At 35.6% G+C, this 14,843-nt stretch overlaps 1 protein-coding gene across 3 annotated transcripts in view; it reads right to left on the reverse strand.

Moving 5' to 3' along the window:
- The window catches only part of LOC114248966 (transcription factor hamlet), a 59,239-nt gene extending 45,143 nt beyond the window's left edge, over positions 1-14,096 (reverse strand). The window contains exons 1-2 of one of the 3 annotated variants that reach the window (XM_089740062.1): positions 13,776-14,096; positions 5,467-5,888 (exon numbers count right to left, since the gene is read on the reverse strand). In XM_089740062.1, coding sequence (XP_089596188.1) covers positions 5,467-5,888; positions 13,776-13,815 — 462 coding nt within the window. In that variant the 5' untranslated portion in view covers positions 13,816-14,096. Of the gene's footprint in view, positions 1-5,466; positions 5,892-13,775 lie in introns of all 3 variants that reach the window. The other 2 variants (XM_089740061.1, XM_089740063.1) reach the window with 2 other exon arrangements.
- Between the last annotated feature and the right edge of the window lie 747 nt (positions 14,097-14,843).

Genomic DNA, 14,843 nt, shown 5'->3' on the forward strand with positions numbered 1-14,843 from the left:
TAAATTTCTATCACGCCTTAGGATTAGCCGGTATTGTACAACGGTGTAAGATTAACTGATAAGTGTCTGTTAATAATAATGTTTACGGGAGCTTGGGGCGAGCTTCCCCATCTATGTATTTTTTGTGCCGACATATCCATACGTGTTATATGTTTTAATATTAAATCGATAGCTATTTTGGGGTCGATACTTTTTTTTATTTTAGTACAGAAAATTAACGAATTGCAGAAGACTTTTTTGTTTTTAAATTAAATGCCATCATTCACGAATGACAAATGAGAACTAAACAGATAGTGTCACCTTGACCAGGTGTTCGATTGACAACTCAACAACTCATCTACGGAAAATATTTAATTGAATTTTACCTCTAATACATATAGATATAACATTGAAATTAGGAATAAACGTATTGTTATCATTTTTACAATATTTGACGGAAATCGGAAATCCCGAAACTAAGTAGGATATTACCATCGATCACAGATTCTAAATATAGATACTAGAATGAATTATTAAAATATTTAATTGTGAACTAAAACGATAATAATTCACAAAATAACCGATAGATCCGCTCACATCAACTACCTTTCAACGAAAAATTATAACATCTGCGTTCTCTTTGTCAGCAGAGATCATACGCGAATCGTGTAAATATTATCAACGGTGGCAATAAACAAAATAACAATAACATTTTTTTGTGACAAAGCAGTAAGCGTGGGGTGACCAGACGCCTACCGAAATGAAGATGTAATACGGCACATCAGTAATCCTCAACCGAAGGGGGTGACCATAAATGAAAGGATGTCACGCGAATATGACGGATATTTTGACAGTAATGCAGCGGATTGTTCTGTGACGTATTAGCTGCAAATTAGCGTTTTCAAAATTATAATTCGATGATTTTTATTCAAATCCTCACGACGTGGCAGTGATGGATATGTATTAAAAAAAACGGTGTATTACGTGTATTTTAAAATTAATAGGTACAACAGTAGTATTTTTAAATTTTATTTTATTAAATATGCATATTTTGCCTTGATGTAGTCATAATAATGTACATCTTTGTCATTGTTGATACATAAAATTTTTAAATTAATTTGTTTCTTAATTAAACACTAGATGATGACCGAGCTTTGCTCGTTTTTTTTTTTTTTTATAACGCCATCTTGTTATTTCTTTAAAGCGGTTAGTTGCCCTCAATTAAGAAAAATAGTATTATTATTCGCCAATAGATGTCGGGAAGAGTTGATTATTGAAAACAAGAATAAAACAACATTTTCTGAAAATAAATCGTAGCTAGATCGATTTATCGCCCCCGAAATCCCCGGAATACTAAATTTTATGAAAATCGTTAGAGCCGTTTCTGAGATTCAGATTATATATATATACAAGAATTGCTCTTTTAAAGGTATAAGATAAGATATGATGCGACGGCTCTTAGTTACAATTTTTACTTTCGCACGATGATTAAGTTTGAATCAATGAGACATTAACCAAAAAGACGTCGGTGATGGCACTCGTCTCTTCCAATAATGACACTTATTACGTTAACATTAAGTATGTACAAGTTGCACAAGTATTTTCGTTTTCAGAAAGAATAACTTCACTCCTAGAACAATAGTCGGAGCAAATATACTAGTAAAGACAATTCTAGTTTGATCATAAATCTCAAAACTACGATATCATAAGCATTTTATATGGTTTAATAAAATAGTTTGTATTTATTAGACCAAAAATTTTTAAAATTATAATACATCTTTGAAAACGAAAACACATTTTTATGTGAGCTTTTATACACGAAGAACATTTCAGCACAGTCGAAACACTTAAAAAAACATCCAAACGGATATTGCACTATGAAAATAACATGTCCAAATTAATAATTCAATTATCAAACCGATGTAACCATTAAATAAACAATATTATTCATGCACGAACGCTTCTCATTGGAAAATCAACCGAATGAATATTTCATAGCCGGCTTCCCTTTGTAGATTCCCGGTCGAACTATCGATAATATGCAAATTTTTAGCCAACTCAATTAAAATTAGGGAATTATTTTTCACATTGGAAGGAGAATCAAAATAATGATAAAAATTCATAACATGATTGACGTTTTGTCATGAGACGATCCCTTCGCTATGCCAACATGAAACTAGTTATCTTAAGTTATATTCAAAATGGATTCTCTGTTATTAAAGCATCTACATCCGAAGAATTAATTACGGTTTATTTAAATCAATCAAACCGGCAATCTTTATTGCAGTAGCAACGGTATACTTTATCTGTGGATCTTAATATCTGTGAGAAAAATATTAGCCCATCAATTCGAGTGGCAATTGAACAAAAATAAGTTTTATTATCAAAAATAACAAAATTCAAAGGGAAGCGATTCCGGGAGATTTCGTGAATATAAAAAAAAAACTAGCCTATCAACTTTTCATTTTAAAATGTGAGCACTGTGACATCTTTACCGTTACCTACGTTTATTTGGATGAAAAAAGTGTAAATTGTTAAAAAAAAAGACGTTGACGGGGGTCACGCCAAAACCAAAATTAGGGTTTAGTCATACGCAACCTTTTATTGCACTTTGACATTCGGGATGTGCACATAAAGAATTCTCTGATTACCCGGATCCTTGCAGTTTCTAAAGATTTTTATTGAGATATCGACATTTCGGGAAACGGTGGTTAGATAATGTTACGAAACACAATAGAACCCTTTGAGTTTACGTACACATGAGAACTTATCGAATTAAGTAAAACCCTTTCCATACTTCACCGAATACTTTTGTCATTATGAAGACATGTTCACTTATTAAAAGAATACCTCAAAATTTCAACCGAATATGTAATGAAAACGATTTAACAAATCACTATTAGTGTTTAATTTGCACGTTATCTGAAAACAGTCGTTATATCCGTCGCGTTTTACATCATTTAACAAAAGCTGCTCCAATGGGCACGGTGGCTTGAAAAGATCTTTTGTGGCCAACGAAACGGAAGCGTGGTCAGCATGCGATTGTTCGCATCTCCTAATGATGTTACCACAATTGCCCCTGTTACTGTTATATCACGTACAAGTACGAGATGAAGAAAACTGCGCCAAATCATTTGATGTCCGAATGACTGAAATATCGAAATAAAGTATATACTTTTATATATGCCAAAGGATTTGATAAAGCCGATTTAATAATTGTTTTCGTTTTATACATAAAAATGTTTCCAACGGCAAAGGTAATCTACAAATTAAATAACAAACATTTAGGAGTGCTTAATCATAATGTTTTTGTTTTTTTGAATTGCAATATGTATACTCAAGTACTATATCGTAAATAATACATGTCGCTTTCTTGTTTCTCTGTGATTTATATCTCCGAAAAACATGATGAGGGTATCGAAGATACCTTTTTTAATAACGTCGTTCAATTGTAACAATAACTGTCAATAAACTCACAGTTTGTGAATCGCCGGAACTAAATGTCCGCCCGACAGGCATAATGGTGTGGTTTGATTGTAACATAACACCTATAATGTGACCATATGAGATTTAATAGTCCAAAATCAATATTTTTTATTCATCTTGTATGCAATTTAATAATACAAATATTAAGCTACCTATATTTACAAAAGAAAATAGTTTCTGTGCATTCGCCTCAACTAAGCGAATGAAAATTGTGTTAACAGACTTGACCAAATTTTTTTTATTTGTTAAAATATTTTGGCTCTTTGGTATCATATGATCAAGGTAAGCTTCGATGTTATGCCTCGAAGTAGTGGGTATTACTTGCGTTTAGGGGTCCATGCAAACCCTTTAACACATGTAGTGTGGGAATATCTGTTCATTTTCAAAAGCTCAGCCAAACTACGAATAAGGTCTGAAAGCCCTAGAGCACCAAATTTTTTAGAAAAGTCTCCAATAAATAATTTAAAATCATGTGGACTGTACACAAATCGCTGCAAATATCTGTCTCGTGAGACTGACATTTGATGAGCGTTTGCGCATCTCTGGATTACTATAGCTATAGCTATGTCCGACCTACGTCCGGTCTATTGTCGTGTTTATGTGAATTCAATACGTTTGAATTGTGTTGTTGTTAATTTGTGAATTGTGAATTGAGTGAACAATACAGTTCTTAAATCATTAGGTTATGGACAAAATTTTATTTATTAATTTAAAAATTTAAGTCCCAAAACACATTGGTAACTAACTTTTTCTTGTTTTGTCTACCTGACAAAAGGGTTCTTTGGGCTTCTCAACTAATTCAAGAATTCAAGAATTATTTTTACTGGGACGGACTATAAGATAACATACTCATTTTATTTACTTTAAAAAAATACATAATTCCAATACATAAAATTGTTGTGAACCGATTTTGTGCATGTTGAATTTTTTGTTTTAAATTTTGCAGAATGAACCTTTAAAAAAAATGTTTTATATCAAAAATTCGCAAGTAACTCGATACTTTCGATCGCATTATCCAAGTAGGCTCACAATTGATTTCCGTTTCCTTCAGAAAAACAGATAACTGCGGTCACGCCCACTACCAGAATTGCGAAGTAGCTATAAGGCATCTTCACTGTTTATGAACTCTACCTAATTGTAAACGTTTATGAGACAAAAAAAAACGCATTGTCCGATCGTTAATTTATAAAAAATTTCGAATTCTTAACTGTTTATCTACATACTGTTAATCCATAGGGTTACTATTTGATTACAGAAAGTGTACCGTGCTAAAAAAATTGTATAGCTACACAAAATGAGAGATAGATTCATAGTTAGCTTACAAAGATGTTTATCCGGATTTAAATTAACTTCAATTGAGTTGAGCATTACGTCACATAGCTTTACAAAAAACTACACTTTAGTTTCAAATCAAACAAATGAATGAACGATAATGAGGTATAGTAATTCGAACCAAAAAGCAGGTACTTCACAAGATAAGAGTAGCACGTCGACTGGTAGAAAAATAATAAACTGTTAAGTTTATTGCATCAACTTGACGTTCACTTTGAGGGTGTAATTTATTAGACAAACATTTGTACACTTGAATGTCTATCTTGCTCTCACTTAAGAAAGCAGCAACGTAAGTGAGGGTGACAAATGTATATATAATATTGGTGGCTATACATCCTGAACAAGTGACCTTTTCATGAGTAGACAAACAGAAACAGCCTTTGTCATCAACTGATTATGGTGTTAATGAATTTAGTAAAAATCAACACTTTCTTTACCACACTTCAAACTATAGACGTGGTACTTTGTATCCGAAAACAACTTATTTTTATCTCAATATTTGTTTTTGTATTTATTACTCTATGAAACTTACAATGAATTCCTTTTATTATCACTTATACCTGTTATTGCAATTGATGCTTCTGCATTTATTTTATCGCAACATGATATGACAATAATAATGTTGATCAGTGAATGTTTTTGTCGTTTAATTTCTTAGAACGGACTCACCTCCCAGGCGTATCTCCGGTCCAATGGCTGAGTCTCCCATTTGCCTATAAAAGGTCCGTATTTTGTTCCGACAGCAATATTAGCGCGCGCGTACACTCCATCGTTTTTCAACGCTAATTCTATGGGCAGATTCAGTTCTGGATCGCCTACGTCATCATCTTTCGTGTCGTCATTTTCGTTTTTCACATCTACGAACTTTTGATCGGGTAAATCGAGAGGCCTCGGCAAGTAGGGCCTGGCGTAGTCGGGGAAATTGGACAAGTATGTTTCGGGTAGACCAAAGTCCAGAGTCGCGTAGTAATCTTTCATGTCGGCTCCTGGCGCCATGTTCTCTTGTTTAATGTGGACTAGGGTGGGCGCGGATTCCGATGTGACAGAGTCAGTCGGGCTCGGCGGTGGGCTGCCAGACTCCTGGCTATCTCCTGCTGTGAACAAAAAAAAAAAATCACGCTTTTGGACATTAAAGCAACATATAATAGTCGTAAGTCTGTTCTTTTTTTTTAATTTATTGATGCACAAAGTAATTACAATCATTACAGTACATATTAGCTAAATCGTACAAGTAGTACCTAGATCTAATCTGGATTGCAATCTAAATAGTATGTGCACTCAGCAAAACCATATTAATATGCATAACTTTGAAAACACAATTGAAATTACAAATACTGACTTTAATATTAATAGGGATATTATCATTTATCTTTATTTTTATTTCTTAAATCACACACTGCAATTAATTTATTGATTAAATTCATATTTGAGTTTACGAACTTACAACGCATCTGTTAAGTGGATGCAGCCACCCACCCACCTTGAGATATGAGCTCTAAGATGTATATTGGGTATCTCAACTTTTAAAAACCGGAACGCACTAATGCTTCGCAGTAGAAACAGGGTAGGGTGGTGGTGGTGGTGGAACCTACCCGTGTGGGCTTATAATAATCCTTCTATCAGTATTTGATTCCCATGGATCCTATTTTGGGATCAGGTGACCGTGTATGACTTATCCCCGGTAATTATTATGAATAAAATGTAGTGAAAATAAAGCCATTTTAAAATTTGAGAAGACAAAAACATTTTAATTCATCCAAATGCTTTATCAGTGCGTCAAAGACAGGTGACATGGCGGACGATTCATTTGCAAAAATCTGCATAAATTCTCGTTCGTATAGTGATTCGGATAACTCGAGGATGCATTCAGAGATGTTCCAAGACAAGAGACAAACGGAAGCTCTTTGTAAAGAGCGGAAACAGACATAAAGCACGCGTCTTCATTTTTATGAACGGTTTTCATTTATTTGCTCGAAGATTTTTGTATTTGAAGACTTCAATTCTTGTGTCTTCAATTTATTTGAATTATTCAATCACGCTTTAATGTTTTATAGAGCGGTACGTTGGACGCAGGCATATGTACGTTTCGAATGTTATAATAGTTGTTTTTTTTTAAATTGTAAATTACATTTTTACATTAATTTTTTTTATGTCGTCATAGGCAACATACTCTCCGGCTATGGAACATTCATAGATATACCTAATCTATACTAATATATAAATCTACAGCGGTTTTTACGTTATAACTACTGAACCGTGCGTCCGATTGAATTGAAACTTAGTATCCATGTAGAAAATACATGTACTTAATGGATAGGCTAATATTTGTATGAGTGTTGGACTCCCTAATAATGATGACAATAAATAATAATGTTAATTTTAAATGCCCAGCGAAGCGGGTGAGTACGGCTAGTACTACTTAGAAACAGATGAAGAATTCAGTGGTTCCAATAAAAAAATCCACAATACACAGCGTATGAATGTTATAGTTTTAAAAAAGTTTATGTAAACTGTTCCAACAAATGTTCCTTTTGTAACGAAGCGTGTGTCATCAATAAAACGCAACCCCCGAGCAAATAGCTGAATGAGACACTCCATAAATCATATTACCCGCCCCATTACTACTAATATAGTTGTTAAAACAACCCCTATCTTGTCCATAAGTCTTCCTAGCACGTGTCGGCAAAAAAACACCGATAAAATTAGACGCTTGATCGTTCACAATGCGATTAAAGATGATAACTGTTTTACATAACAAAAGTGCAGTTGAAAACCGACAATGGCCAGGATGTGTCTGTCTGAATTACTATACAAACTCTTTGAATTCGACGATGTGTTCCTTTACACGCTGTTGCTATGCTAATCCACCTGTCACTAAAGAGAATAAAACAAAATATCGTTTTATTCTAAGAAATAAAAAGAATAAAACAAAATATTGTTTTATTCTTTTTTTTTATTCAAAATAATACAACCATAACTTTAATTAACTTTGTCCTATGATTACTATAATATATCAATTTATCAATAAAAATACAGATAAATATAAAAAAAAAACAAAATAAAAATTACAAAAACATATCCCACCGTGTAAGTAATCTTGTGCGCTCTTAGTTTAAAAATATTTAAATATTTGTCACGAGTCACTACATACGTTCGATTTTCAAATTCAAATTAGCCATACATTTCATTTGTCCCGTTTAGTGACGAGCGCTGCGTGAGCGGACAATGCAGACGAGCCATCGTAAAATCATCGGTTTCCGTAGAAATTCGCGCCACATTTAAAATAAGAACATTCATATTCTCTACAGGAACTGTTGTGGAGCTATTTCGTGTTTTTTAATTGTTAAATAAATATTATTGTCGTGTGTAAAATTATCGAAGTCTCAAATTTATCTCCCAAATCTAATCCTAACATTAAAATCGGAACGCAGGACTTATCGTGGCAGAAATAGACAAGACAGTCATACAAGCCCGTGTGGGCTCACATCAAATAGTTCTTCCTTAAACTAGTGCCTGCCCGAAGATCGATCCACGGCATAGTAATTTGATAAGCTATTTATATCGGGCGTTTAATTTCAAGGAAGTTTCAAACGTAATATGTTTTAAACAAATTCGATAATTGATGATTTAAAAATTTTGTAGACGCGTTGTCACTTCGTGCGTTTCCTATAGTCTGCGGACCCCACTGCAAGCCGATTTCACGAGTTAGCCACGGAGACTGACAATAAGCGCGTTTTAGTTCGTCCGTCCGTCTGTGACAGAGGGCTCGCGGCCCGACTTATGCCAACTCATAAAACACTTCTCAACGTGACAATAGCAAATTAGGATGAAGTTTTAGTGACGGCGACGCGTCGGAAATACGCTAACAGGATTTAAATAGGTATATTGATACAGAATATCGAAATATTATTAAAATCGTGTGTGTTTCGTTTAAAGAAGTTTTGTTCTAAATAGGTCAAATAAAAATAGATTTTATTCATGGAAGAGAGCATTCGAAATTGCAAAGAAGTAAATAGCTATTTAAGCGATTATAAATCATTAACTAATCTGAGAGTGTACATAAATTTATATCTATGCCATAAGAGCTCACACCTACGGGAATTTTTATTTATACCTTTTTTGCCTTTCGGTTTTTTTTTCTTTAACTGTGACGAAAGATTATTTATTCAGACTTTAAGGACATATAACATGAACTTGATGATTCGTCTGATTCATTTATTGAATAGATGTGTCAACGAGCTCACGGCCCGTCTGGTATTAGCGGTTACCACGGAGCCCACAGGTATCATAACGCGAATGCCGTCGTCTTGAGACATGAGGCCTTATAATTATAGCTGGTTTGTCTATTTATTACGCAATATTATTTATTCATCGTGGATACAATCCCTTATACTGTGTATCGCATTAAATTACTGTAAACATACCGATAGCCTTAATCAAATATTGAAAACTAATAGTTCTTTGGTACAAAAACCGCCCGGCCAAAGATGGCACCCTCTCGATAGATCGAGATTAGCATTTTACAATTTCGGGTTCATTCGCACGTCCTTAACGGACCACAGGGAGATAATACGAGTGTTTCGAAAAAAAAAACAACATCGGTTGCTTTTGAAGTGGTTGTGAATTTAGGTTATTTGATCTGTTAGTTATATTTATGACTATAACAGAGGGCCGCATTGCCTACTATTGAAAAAAAAATTTTGAAACATACCGTATATTTGTGTATTACGAGAATGCACTTTGTTTTTTTTTTACAGCTTAGATGGTTGGACGAGCTCACAGCCCACCTGGTGTTAAGTGGTTACTGGAGCCCATAGACATCTACAACGTAAATGCGCCACCCACCTTGAGATATAAGTTCTAAGTTCTCAGTATAGTTACAACGGCTGCTCCACCCTTCAAACCGAAACGCATTACTGCTTCACGGCAGAAATAGGTAGGGCGGTGGTACCTACCCGTGCGGACTCACAGGAGGTCCTACCACCAGTATTACGAAAATGCACTTTATGTATCTGTTTTTAATTATCTAATTGCTAGACTCGAAGATAGATCTTCACGCTGCCCACTATTCTGCTCTTTTTGTTAGTGAGAACAGTCACCGATGCTTATGAGGAACAGAAATGCTTGAGACACAAATAAAGCGCTGCCCGCGTGTTGAGGTTCATTTCTAGTCTCAGTGAAAACAGTGGAATATAATTAATTTCAGAGCCAGACCGTGTGGGGCAAAGACCGAATGTAACAGCTTCGGATACAATGGGTGGACTTGTGGTGCCGTGGTGTGCTTGTAGAATAAGGATCACGTAATCATCTGATAATTGCTTTCAGCACATCTCATAGAGCAGGGAGTAGGTACGAACTCCTGAGAGTATCACAGTCTAAGCTCTAATGTTCCAAACCTCCTCTATGGTCTAGCAAACACTCTGCCCCTAACCTAGGTCTGACCTAGGCGCCCCCTCTGACCTAGGCCGTGAGCTAGCGTAAGGTAGCAATGACTTGACTATCACCATCTTGGAACACGAGTGCGGGGTCTCACGTATGTTATGCTGTCCGTTTCTTGCACTCTCAGTACTTTTTTTTATGATTGAAGGATTACTGGTGACCCATGGCCTTTCCTGTTTTACCAGGACAGGTGGGCGAGAGGTGGGATTTGCTAACAGCTGCCTGAACGCCTCCGAAGGAGACCTAACTACTCAAGAGCAACTGCTTCGCGAATGAATCTACTACCGGATCGGAATCGCGACCCGCTGAGAATATCCGGCGAGAAACTCAGCGAGCTGATGCATGGGTTAGGTTGCACGTCGACTTCTTTGTCGAGTTCGATGAGTACGGTTACCGCTGTCCCTAATCCCGCTCCTAGTGTTAGAGCTGAAGGCGTCTAATGCAAAAGCTGTTGGATCTGATGGATCCGTAAGGAAGTGTCTCTCAGTACTTTGAGGCAATTCAAGCAACGGTTTTCTTCGCATCGTTTCGACACAACGCATTAAGTTTCTCTGTTGGTATATTCCGTGAATCACTGCTCTTGCTAGGGCAGATGTTGGCAAAGTCACCCGGGCTAAGCCCCGTGAGCTCACTTACCAGTTCGATAAAGGCGGACTAGGCTTTCGGCTTTCGCTACTGGCGATCAGGTAGGCAAAGAAGCACACCTAAATGTACTGTATCTTATCCGCCACTTTAATTTACACTGAATTTGACTTTCATCTTATTTTTAACGCTATTATAGGCAAACCAGTAACTAGTAAGTAGGCACAGTCGCTCGTGGACATCAGCAATGCTACAGAGACAAGATAAAACCGTGAATGTGATCATAATTATATCCACGACTCGCTGAAAACTGAGAGAATTACTTTGAACAATGCTTTTTTTTGTTTTTATAGCTTAGATAGGTGGACGAGCTCACAGCCCACCTGGTTGTTACATGATTACTGGAGCCCATAGACATCTACAACGTAAATACGCCACCCACCTTGTGATATAAGTTCTAACGTCTCAGTATAGTTACAACAACAATAGTGGCTGCCCCACCCTTCAAATCGAAACGCATTACTGCTTCACGGCAGAAATATTTATTTGTATATGTAGTAATTATTGAAATTAATTTAAATAGTATTTGGAAGGGCTTAAACGACAAAGGAAAGATCTTCCACCGAGCGGGTGATATTTCCTCGGTAGACCGACGGTCCGAATGTTGTTGTTCGGAACTTGTATATATGCGAGTTTATCTTGAACATGTCGTAAGCCAGATTCAGGCATCTGTCAAATATCTTGCATTGTATGATGGCTACTCGCCACAAGTACAATACAGCTTCAGTATCTTAATGAAATTAATATTATTGTTCCGTCCGACTGATATTGTTGAGCGGAATTCTAAATGTAATTACGATCACATTCCAAAATTTTCAGTTTATGTAGTGCATTTTAGAACTTGATTATTGCACATAAAGTATAACAATTCGCAAACTAAAAACACAGATTACTTTTACACTAGATTACATCACACTAGATCTTCGTATCATCGTGACTAAATTAATAAATTATATCTCGACACTAGAGGTGTCAATTCGAATGTAAAAATATTTTGAAAATTTTAAATTTATTTTACATATTTTGAAATTATATTATTAATGACATCATTTCTAATGCATTTCATGTAAGATATTTTAGAAAGACATATATTCCATTCGCGAATCGGCTGTAAAAGTGATTTTTTTTTAAATATGATTACTATGATGATGATTATTACATGTAGGTACTTCATTGTTTTTTCTATTATCACAAATCCTATTTAATGATTATTATACGTCCATTAACGGTGTTTTTAGGTACCACAAGCATCAGTCACCGTCTGCGCCGAGCCCGATGGCTCGATGAGTAAATTAACCCATAGACACAGCCCACTGAGTTTCTCGCCGGATCTTCTCAGTGGGTCGCGTTTCCGATCCGGTGGTAGATTCTGCGAAGCACTGCTCTTGCTAAGGTCAGTGTTAGCAACACTCCCGGTTTGAGCCCCGTCAGTTCACCTACTCGCCCTACGGTTACGCTGACATAGCCTCACAAAGCTATCAGCTTAGGTACGAAAAAAAAAAGATTATTAAAACTACTTTTACGGTTTCATCTTTTATGTTTATTATATCCGATATATCGAATACTTCACAATTTTCGTGGTCGACCATTGAATATTTTGCTAAATACCGTCATTTTTTTTAAAACTATCTTTTTGTTTTGTTTGTTAACACGATTATTAAACTGTAAAAGTAATTTTAATTATAGATATACATGCATACATATATAACGAACTATGTTATATTGAAGATCCGTATTCCGAAATTGAAATTAATTGATAATTAAAAATCACACAGATGATAACGGTAATGAACAGACGGGATAATTGCGAACTGTCCTATTTCAATGCAATGGCAATTTTAAAAACATAATATGCAACGCGGTGTATAAATTACGAAATTGATCTCTATGTAAATTATATTTATGCTTCAAATTTAAATGTAGATACCATTAAATTATTTTCACAATCAAATCTCATTCTATATCTTGTTTTGCATCCTAATAAATACAAAGAGTTCTTACCCCAACCTCAGCGACCTTCTGTAATAATAGCTTTATTATCCTACCACCTATACCTCCTAATTCCTACCTTGAATTACCTATAGCGTTGGTTTCCCTACCTACGTGGTACCTCAGTAGCTACCTAAAATATTCCCGAACCGTTTCATTTCTGTCGCGCAAACGCTCAGCCGTTACTAATACAATTGAGGCCTCGACCTCACGCCTCAAGATACGTGGCAACAGTTACATTGTAATGTCGCTAAATCTGGTAAGCATTCAACACCAGATGCTTAACTCACTTAGTATTCTCAGTGCAAAAAGCAATGCAATTCGGACTTTGATATTCATTGCGTGTTTTATTGATAGTATTTTGAAGCAATGATTAACGCTAGCAAATCAGCAATATTAATTAATCCAACGTCAATAACTTTTAAAACTCCAAATTTATTCCTAGCACGGACCTAACATTTCTCATTATACCTATTTAAGAATAAATCTGTAATTCGTTCATGTCTTATATTATGATGATTTTTGGTGTGGATAAAACTCAAGCGAATTCCGCAAGGCATTCCTTTAGATGCTAAACGATAATATGTACTTTGAATTTCGTCTCTTTAGCTAATATTCACTTTTACTTTGTAAGCGGATAGCGAATTTATTACTGATACAAACAGTTGAATTTAGCAAGAACATTAAAATGCTCATTTTCGTAAGATCTTTATCAAGATTTGTAGCAAGATTTAGTTTAGTACCGGTAATGATTTGTGCCGATTCGTTTTGCCTTTGTGATTGATTGGCCATTTTTTTCGAATCTGACTATAGATACATAAATTGAAACAGAATATTCTATTAAGAGAACGTGCAATGTTATTAACATTTTTTTCTTCTATTTCAACGCACTAACCATAAACACTTACCGGACATCTTCATTTTCAAAGTCGTTTCGAAATTCAACATTCGTATAAATCAATAGTCATATTTCACAATCGAATAGTTGATAATTAATTTAAAAAAAAATTTAAAAATAAAAAACTTTCTCTTTGATTCCAAATTTGAAATACACACTGGATTACTGTAGCGATTTTCAAATCACCGATTCGAATCACTACGGTTTTTTTAGTGATGAGAGCGCGTTCGGGCATTCGCGTAAGATCCGAACGTGATAGTGCGGGGCCGACGGACGATCGGGCGCGAGATGTGTGCCGGCCGACGTGCGGTGCCACAGTAACGGGAGGAAGCGAGAGCTCAATGCTCATCCCTTGAATCCCGATTCCCCCTCACCCTCCACACCCCGTGTCTTTGTGTAACACCCCTCTCTGTCGCACGTTTATACAAGGCTGTCGCCTGAAAACACTACATCACAATCCATATGTTACGTAATCAGTTCATTATTATATATAAAACGGGAAGACTTTCAATCGCCTTCTGTCGCTTAGAGAACTTGCATAACTCTATGTTATGTCTAATTAAATAATTACATTGGTTCACGTCAACTTATGATACCCATGATTCTAGATTTATTTAAGACGTTACGTTCTATCTAAAGTTAATGTTTTTATTCAATTGCGTAGAATGATTTGTTTTGAAGCACAACACTGCTTCGTTTTACCCACAGCACCTGTACCTATATCTTTAATGCTCACATTTCAAAACATTGGCAAACATAACCTACCAGAGTACTATACACGAACCTCTTAAATAATTAACATAATACCTAAAGCAGGAACACCTAAAACAATAGCCCTTCAGTTATCGAGAATACTTTTAACTAATCGCTTGTACAGTAGGCCCAGTCGTTTTAGACCTTCGGCTTTACATCTTGCTCTTCGTTTTCGGTCCTTATTCCTGAGCCTAGAGAGGGGAAGTGGATCAATCAATGCTGGTCACCGATACGAGGGTGCCGATTAAGAAAACACACCGGATTAAATGAGAACAATTGTGAGCTTATCGTATCGTATTCTATCGCTCCGTGCTACCTTACATTA

The sequence above is a fragment of the Bombyx mandarina genome, chromosome 03, assembly GCF_030267445.1.
Source record: "Bombyx mandarina strain Sakado chromosome 03, ASM3026744v2".
NCBI lineage: Eukaryota > Metazoa > Arthropoda > Insecta > Lepidoptera > Bombycidae > Bombyx > Bombyx mandarina.